The sequence below is a fragment of the Suncus etruscus genome, chromosome 19 (genome assembly GCF_024139225.1).
Source record: "Suncus etruscus isolate mSunEtr1 chromosome 19, mSunEtr1.pri.cur, whole genome shotgun sequence".
NCBI lineage: Eukaryota > Metazoa > Chordata > Mammalia > Eulipotyphla > Soricidae > Suncus > Suncus etruscus.
Window position 1 is genome coordinate 19,566,361 of NC_064866.1, and position 9,049 is coordinate 19,575,409.

At 38.8% G+C, this 9,049-nt stretch overlaps 1 protein-coding gene across 1 annotated transcript in view; it reads left to right on the forward strand.

The window, feature by feature from the left end:
- The window catches only part of MFSD14A (major facilitator superfamily domain containing 14A), a 48,781-nt gene extending 40,974 nt beyond the window's left edge, over window positions 1-7,807 (forward strand). The window contains exons 9-12 of the mRNA XM_049765742.1: window positions 1,607-1,719; window positions 2,909-3,006; window positions 5,603-5,766; window positions 7,221-7,807. Coding sequence (XP_049621699.1) covers window positions 1,607-1,719; window positions 2,909-3,006; window positions 5,603-5,766; window positions 7,221-7,427 — 582 coding nt within the window. The 3' untranslated portion in view covers window positions 7,428-7,807. The remainder of the gene's footprint in view (window positions 1-1,606; window positions 1,720-2,908; window positions 3,007-5,602; window positions 5,767-7,220) is intronic.
- The last annotated feature ends 1,242 nt before the right edge of the window (window positions 7,808-9,049 follow it).

The window sequence follows — 9,049 nt, forward strand, 5'->3', positions numbered from 1 at the left end:
CAAATCTGCTGTAAATAAACTAAATAGTTTACTGCAAAACTAAAACTGGACTTATGTCCTTCAGGGATCCTGAACCCAGGGACTCATCATGGCCTCTACCACTGAGCTATCCTGTTGCCCGCAGGTCCTCTTTGATTTCTTTCTCTTTTTATTTATTTATTTATTTATTTATTTATTTATTTATTTATGTATTGGTGTAGGGCACATTTCTGAAGAATTTTATTTCTGATTCTTTCTCTCTGATTTCTTTCTCTGATTTATTTCTGATTTCTTTCTCTCTGCCGTACCTCTCATCACCTGTCTCCAGAACTACTTGTGAATCCAAACCTTATCCTCCCAGCTTCCTTACAAGCAACCCACTGTAAATCATTGGCAGTGACTCTGTCAAGCGGGGTTCCTTACTTCTCACTGCTAGTTTTGCCAAAGGAAATTTGATTGTAGCTTCTATTTAAAATCCACTTTTTTTAAATAATCAAAACTAGTCTCTTTCCCCATTTTCCTTTATTCTGCATGTTGCTGAGAGCACTACATTATTCCAGGATCTTTGCCTTCTCCGTCACCCCTGCACCCTCAGCTCTGGAGCAACCTAATTTCTGTGACTTGCCTCATCTCACCCCTTCTTTTACTCAGCTCCCAAAAAGACTCACTGCCCCTCCAGGAGCTCTACTTCCACACACACTTGATGCTTTTTTTTTTTTTTTTTTTTTTTGGTTTTTGGGCCACACCCGGTGACACTCAGGGGTTACTCCTGGCTATGCGCTCAGAAGTCGCTCCTGGCTTGGGGGACCATATGGGACACCGGGGGATCGAACCGCGGTCCGTCCTAGGCTAGCGCAGGCAATGCAGGCATCTTACCTCTAGCGCCACCACCGGCCCCATACTTGATGCTTTTTTATAGCAGCAGTAGCCTGTGATTGTTTGGTTCAGAAAGTATGTTTCTGTGAATCTGTCTTCTCTGAACAGAACATCTTTTTGCTGGCATCCTTTTGACCTGTTCACTAACCCATAGACTCAGAAGCTCAAGTTGGAGATAGTAGAGATTTGGTAAATATTTGTTGACCAGTTTGGGAAACACTATTTAGACCAAAAGTTATATATGTATCCATTAAACTTTTGAAAATCTCTTTGAAGTTTTGCTTGTTGCTGTTGTTGTTCTTTCCTTTTTATATATGGGGGTGGGAGGAAGAGGCCACACCTTGCAAAGGGGGAACAGGGGTTGAACCTGGATCTGCCATATGCAAGGAAAGTACCCTCCACACTGTACTATCCTACCTTTATGTAATAGGGAATTTTACATTATTAGAACACTTTGACCCTAATGTTTTCAGCTGCCAGTTTAAATGTTTCTCATTAGAAATGTACTGAGTGGAAATGGTACATACTTCTTTCTTTTTCTCTGAAACTGCCTATAGAGGATTCTTTTATCTGCTTACAGCACTACAGAAATGGTTTCAAATATAGCCAGAGCACTTAGAGCTGAAAAACCAAAATATAGAAAGGTTACATTTATATTATAAATTGAAAAAAGTCACCAGAAAGTTTTATAGACTTCCAAGCTTTAAAATGTTTACTCTGATTAACCATTTTGATTTTCCTTTCCTTCTAGACCATAGTCTTGAGTTTACTTATGAGGTCAATTGGAAATAAGAACACCATTTTATTAGGTCTGGGATTTCAGATACTACAGCTGGCGTGGTATGGCTTCGGATCAGAACCTTGGTAGGCACATTTTGCTTTTTTCTGTCTCCTCTTGACAGGTTTGAGATAAAATTAACAAAATGTCTTTTTTTTATTGAGGCTTATTAGTTTCGCTTTTTCTCAATGCAAAAACAAATCTCTCACTTATATCTACACCATGGAATACTATGCAGCCATTAGGAAAAATGAAGTCATGAAATTTGCTTATCCGTGGATGGACATGGAGAGTATTATGCTGAGTGAAATGAGGGGAAAGGGATACAAGGAAAGTAAAAGACTGTGGGGATGATATCAGAGACAATTGAGATGAGGATTAGGGGAGCCAGTCCATGGTAGGAAGTTTGCCACAAAGAGCAGAGAAAAGGGTCAAATATGAAAGGGACATTCATGGTGCCCCTTCGTTTGTAGTAGTACAAACCACATTGTCAATAAAGAAAGGACAGGGTGGGGTGGGTTAGGGGGGTTCGGGAAGAGAAGGAGAAAGAGAAGTGTGTGCCCCAGAGGCAGGTGGGAGGGAAGGGTGAGAGGGAAAACTGTTGGTATTTAATTTCGATCATTTTAGTATGGGGGAAAGGATAGTCAATCCCATAGCAACATTTTGTTTTTCTGGTGAGAAAGAAACAGTAAATTGATTAATCACGTACCATCAATGCGCATTATCAACCAGTACTCAGAGAGTGAAAAAAGCTGTTTTGTGGTTCTACATTTGTGCCAAGAAAAGTCTGTTAGTTTGGTGGTGCTATTGCCGGACTGCCTGTGAGCTCTGCTCTGTTCAGGAGTACTGTACTGAACCCCTAGTTTACTCTCTTCCTCACAACTGAACGACACTGTTCATAATTAGGTATGAGTAAACAGTGCTTTTACATGTTTGATTTTGCATTATAACTCTACATCTGTCACATACTCCAGACTGAAGTAATTTCCAACCATTTTACAGTTTAGAACATGAGAGCTTTATCAGTTCAGCCTTAAAGCTCCACGTCATTTTTGTAAATAAGTGGTTGTATCTCCGTTTCTATAAGAGAAATAAACAGGATTAAACTTTAAATTGAGCCGCCCCAAATACACAAGAAGAAATGAACTAGTACTGCCTTTATTCCCCTTGTGAAACCCTTTCACAGTAAGTGCCTTGATTTGAAGAACTCATTTTGCTTTGATTGTGCACAAGAGAATAATGATTTCCTTTTTCCGTCTTGCGCGCCTATTCTAGGATGATGTGGGCTGCCGGGGCAGTGGCCGCCATGTCCAGCATCACCTTCCCCGCCGTTAGTGCACTTGTTTCACGAACTGCTGATGCTGATCAGCAAGGTAAGCGATAGGATCAATGATGATAATTTAAAAGCAAGAGAGTTAATACAGAAGCTAAGGTGCTTGTTTGTGTTGTGTGTGGCCAACCCCACTTCAATAGGGAGTGAATCTAAGACGTCGGAGCATAGCCAGACATGTCCACCAATGTTGATAAAAGCAAAAGCATATTCTGATCCTCTGTGCTGTCACCAGACATCCTCTCCCTTTTTCCTTACAGTAGATCCTAATACATTAAATCATGTTTCATAATAAGTAGACCATTTTTAATTGTTTTTGTTGTAAAGAAAGAAGGCAGGCAGGAGGTACTCCACAGGTATAGTACATGCTTTGTACCCAAGAAGTCTGTGTTCAATCTCAACACTGCATGGCTTCTACTAAGTATGTCCACTTGAGCACAAGGCCAGGAGTAGCTCTCTAAACAGTTTGGTTTTGTGGTCACTGCAAAACAAAATTTAAAAAAAAGAAAAGTATCCAATGTGCTCTACTCAGGAATTGTCTACATCCCAGTTTGGGATTATAGTCCTTTTATTCTAGAGGACTTCCTCTTTTTCATATTTCCTAAGTAAAACAATCCTATTTCAAAAAAATTATAAAGCAAAACCAAACAAACTAAAAACAGATTCTAGAGTGTTTTTCCTTTTGGTTTTTAGGGTCATACCCAGTGGTGTTCCGAGATTACTCCTGGCTATGCACTCAGGATTAACTCCTGGCAGGGAAGGGGGGCCATGAGGTAATAGGAATGAACCTGGTTATCTGTGTACGAGGCAAGCACCCTCCCCACTCTACTATTGCCCTGGCCTCCAGGGTATTTCTAAGTGAATAACATAATCTTGTCTTTTATTTTGAATATGAGGTCCATCTGATCTTTTTTGTGGGGGAGTCGAAGGGCAACTCCCAAGCAGTGTTTGGGAGACTGGGCCCAGCCTTTCTGATAATTCTTGACCAACTGAGCTGACAGTTCACCATGAGGGCCTGAGTAGATATAGCGCAGCTTGGGCTGTGTGGTGCGAGAGATCACACTGTGGCTGACTGTATGCAGACCATAGCATCTTAAGAGCGATAGCCTCCAACTGACCTTTGCTAGAAAATTTAGTGAAGTTTGGCTGTCTTCTAGCCCCTACTTTATTTCTATTCGGGACGAAGGTGGTATAGAGCCACACCTGAGAATCCCCTGTGATCATTCCTGGTGCTGCTCCTGGTCCATATGTGGTGCTAAGGATTCAAATCCTGGGTTTCAGTTGCACTCAGGGCAAACAAGCACTTTAAACCCTTGTATTCTGTTTGGCCTTGTACCTAGTTTTTTTTAACTGTGGGTCACGTTCCTAAAAACATTTCTTTCAAAATCACTTTATAAGCAGTAAATGCTTGAACTGCTTGTCCTTTTTTTTTTTTTATAGAAGTTTTTTTTTTTTTTTTTTTTGGTTTTTGGGCCACACCCGGCAGTGCTCAGGGGTTACTCCTGGCTGTCTGCTCAGAAATAGCTCCTGGCAGGCACGGGGGACCATATGGGACACCGGGATTCGAACCAACCGCCTTTGGTCCTGGATCGGCTGCTTGCAAGGCAAACACCACTGTGCTATCTCTCCGGGCCCTTTTTATAGAAGTTTTATTTTTTGTGGCATCAGGACTGTTGCCTTGATTAAAAAAAAAAAGTCAGGTACATTATATTTTACTGCTTTTAGCCCAAGAAGCATTGGCATTCAATCAGTACACTTCTTAGATGGTTTAGCAAGTCATCCCTATGCAGATTTACTTGAAGACTTCTTCCATGCCTCTGAATTATGTTTATCTATATTCTGTATAACTAGAGTCATGGCAAAAAATTACCAGGCAAAAAGAGATTGAAAGTAGAAAATGAAAGCTTGTTCTAAGTCCATTTTACCTTCGATTATTGTGTTTACTGCCAAGTGCTGGACACATTCATCTACATTCATACTGCGGGGGGGCACACCTGGTGGTGCTCAGGGGGCCATATGGGACTATTTAATTATTGAAATAACTGATCAGAAATAATTCTTGGAAAATGTTTTGTCCAGTCATGAGGAAAGAAGGAACACAATAGTAGCTGTGGTCACCTGTCCTATGAATAAGAGAAAAACCAATGACAACAGTCTTTCAAATTTGAGAGGTCAATTAAAAGCTCAATATTTAAATTTGTTTTTAGTATTTCATACTAATTTTTAGACATTTAAAAAGTGCTTTTGCCCACTTTTTTTGTTTTGTTTTGGGCCCACAACTGCTTTTCCTCATTATTACTTCTGGCTCTGTGAACAGGGATCACTCTGGCAGGGATTGGGGTCCATATATTATGGTGCCACGGATTGAATTCAGGCCAGCTCCATGCAAGCAAAGCACCCTACCCACTGCACTATATCTATCTCTCTAGCCCTTGCCTGAGTTGTTAAAACTAATAAAATTCACCTCAGCCCACAGTTGCTTATAAATTCCTGACACTATAAACTTCGAAGTTAATGTTTAATGCCATCAATTGATTACTAGTGCTGATAAGATGCTTTGCATTTGTATTGATTAAATATTTATCCAAAGGTACGGAAAGAAGTGGTCACCTAAACCTAATTTGTGTAAATGTTTTTAGGTGTTGTTCAAGGAATGATAACAGGAATTCGAGGGTTGTGCAATGGTCTAGGACCAGCTCTTTATGGATTTATTTTCTACATCTTCCATGTGGAACTTAAAGAATTACCAATGACAGGAACAGACTTGGGAACAAACACAAGTCCGCAGCACCATTTTGAACAGGTAATTTTTCACTGAAGACAAAAATTCTTTTGGATTGAAAGATGTTAAGTGTTCGCTCCCTAAAGCTTTGATGAGAGTATTTTAGATTCAGTTGCTTAAAAATCCCACCTTGGTGAACTACATTCTCTTATTTACATCTTTGTGAAATTGGCTCTGCAAACACCATTTCCCCCTTCAGAATTAAAGATGACTTAATGGTATATACCTAATGGTACAGGTTGTAGTTTGAGACTTATCTTGTTGGTTCTCTATTAAGCAGCCTTCTCACAAAGTTAGTTTGGTGTTGATCAGTCTTACATCTGTTTATACTCCTCCCTTCTTATAACCAAAAACGGATTTTTTTGTTGTTGTTGCTTTGTTTAATTCGCTTTTATTTCCACATTGAACTAATCATCAGTGACAAGGAAACTGAAATTGTTAACAGCAAGCATTATTTTAGCCAATACATACAGTTCGTCCATTATTTATTCTTGGCAGAATTCTTCACGAACCCTCAAACCTGTCAAAACTACTTTTAAATAAAGCAGACTATGTGTTATATACAGGTAAAACTGGTAGTGCGAGTTCTCGCTAAGTATATCATTCCAGACAGAGCAATGATTCTTACCTCTTTACATGGTAATCATTTTTCTTCAGTCGCTAGAGAATATAATTATCCTTTAAATGAAGAAAATATTTCTGTGAGAGCCAGATGAGTATTGCAGGGTGAAGGCACACGCCTTAAGTGCAGCAGACCAGGTGCATCGAGACCCTGAGCACCACCACCACAGTGTGGTTGGCAGATAACTGACAGAGGCGAATCAGAAAACATTTCAAAGAAAAAAAGGCTCAAAACACCAATTTGTTATGTGACAATTATGATACCTCTGTGTAGATTATTCTTTTTTTTTTTTTTTTTTTTTTTTTGTGGTTTTTTTGGGTCACACCCGGCAGTGCTCAGGAGTTATTCCTGGCTCCAGGCTCAGAAATTGCTCCTGGCAGGCACGGGGGACCATATGGGGCGCCGGGATTCGAACCGATGACCTCCTGCATGAAAGGCAAACGCCTTACCTCCATGCTATCTCTCCGGCCCCTGTGTAGATTATTCTTTAAAACAGAAAAGCCGGGAGCCGGTGTGGTGGTGCTAGAGGTAAGGTAAGCCTTGCGAGCGCTAGCCTAGGACGGACCACAGTTCGATCCCCCGGCGTCACTAGCTGTGGCCCAAAACAAACAAACAAACAAACCAGAAAAGCCTTTTAGCTCTATTCTTTAGAATATTATTAGTAGCACTGGAATCTTAAATTGAAAGGTAAATATGTATGTCCCCTTTGTCCTGAAATGAGAATGCTTTTCCTGTCATTTTATTTGAGAGTTTTCATTGGATCGTAATTCACAGCAGTCAGTTACTGCTAAAAGGAAAGCGGTTTCTTGTAAGACCTCCATATAAATTCCTAATTCTTATTTTTCCTATGCAGAATTCCATCATCCCTGGTCCCCCCTTCCTCTTTGGAGCCTGTTCGGTACTGCTGGCCCTGCTTGTTGCCTTGTTTATTCCGGAACATACTAATTTAAGCTTACGGTCGAGCAATTGGAGAAAGCACTGTGGCAGCCACAGCCATCCTCACAGTACACAGGCTCCAGGAGAGGCCAAAGAACCTTTACTTCAAGACACGAACGTGTGATGACAGACATTCGGATGGCTTTTCTATCAGCACCCAAGTTTTAGTTTTCACCAGTAGTTCTGGATATACATTCCATTTCCATCTACAATGTACTTCCAGATTGTCTAAAGAAATGTATCTGCATGAACTCCGTGGGAACTAAAGAAAGAACAGGACAGTTTTTCCAAAGATGTTACAGTTTCTTTCGAAAAGAAACCTTTTGTTTATGACTACCGATTTCTTGCCACTAAGCTATTTGTTTTATTCTATACATCAGTTTAAATCTATATGTGTCACTTCTTAGAAACTAGCAATGTCTCTGCTACCATTTCCTTCAGGTGTTGAGCTTTAACTATTTATGCTGACACAGTGAGACAGAGTATGAAGTATGGTTGTGGACCGTTCGTTTTAACATTTTAAAATAGTCAGATTTTAATCATAAAATCTTGGATCAAATAATTCAAAGCCTTAATGCAGATGCACTAAAGAAGTGGTAAGTGAATTGTTTGCATTTAAAAAAGAACTCCTAAGAAAATTGAACTAGGTCTGAATCATGTTTCAAGCTCGTGTAATAATTTTATTTCACACATTATTCACTACTGTTTTTTAAAAGGAAAAAAGCATCCGCCACTTAGAATTTAAATTGGGATGTCTCGAGCCTGTAAATTGAATGCTGGCTCGGTTTCATTCCCCAGCTACTTATACCACTGTTCTTTTAATGTTTGCATAATCATAAGAACCTCAACACTTGAATACATAATCTGGAATTATAGTTACAGCTGGTAGCCTTGGAACTGTAAGTGTGATCTCCATAGTAGATGAGTATATATACATTTATATAGTGGCCTTTGAGGACAGTCACAGTAACACTTCATTTACCGAGCTAATGTTTGTCCTAAATTTTCAGGACCCTAGGAGAGAGCTTTATACAATTACTGATGTGAATTTCTCTAAAGTGTATATTTTTGTGTCCAGTTATATTATTTAAAAAAGTGTTACTTTGTAAAAAATTGTACATAAAGTATTGTATAGTTTACACTGTTTTCATCTTGTGTGTGGTTATTGCTTAATGCTTTTTAAACTTGGAACATTCACTATGGTTAAATAAGGTCTTAAAAGAAATGTAAATATTGTTAATAAAATTAAATATTTTAATGATTTTTTAAAAAGAAAGTCTTGATCTGTGACTACCTTTATTTAGGGCTTACTTTGACTTTACTAGTTACCATAACAGTTTTTACAGTAACCAGTCAAATCTTATGTTTTCCTTAGAATGTGTTTTCATTCCATCACCATTTCTTTTCCCAAACAAAAAGTACTCTTGGGAAGACAAAAAAAAAAAAAACTTAGTTTGCAAATGAACTGGAAGCATTTCCTAGTCTTTATATTCCCAAAAATACTTTATTAATATCAAAGCTCACACAGTTTAAAAAATACATTAAACGCAACATTTTGATTATCAACACATGTACAGTTTACACTGCAAAACAATTTCAAATAAGTTTAAGAGGTAGAGCAAAAAATTAGCACACTCAAAACTATTTTATATATATATTTACATTTAATACAAAAATCTTTAGCAAGTTTATCAAAACGATCTCTATCCCATCCTCTGGAATGTCTTTAATTTCCCATATGTGAAC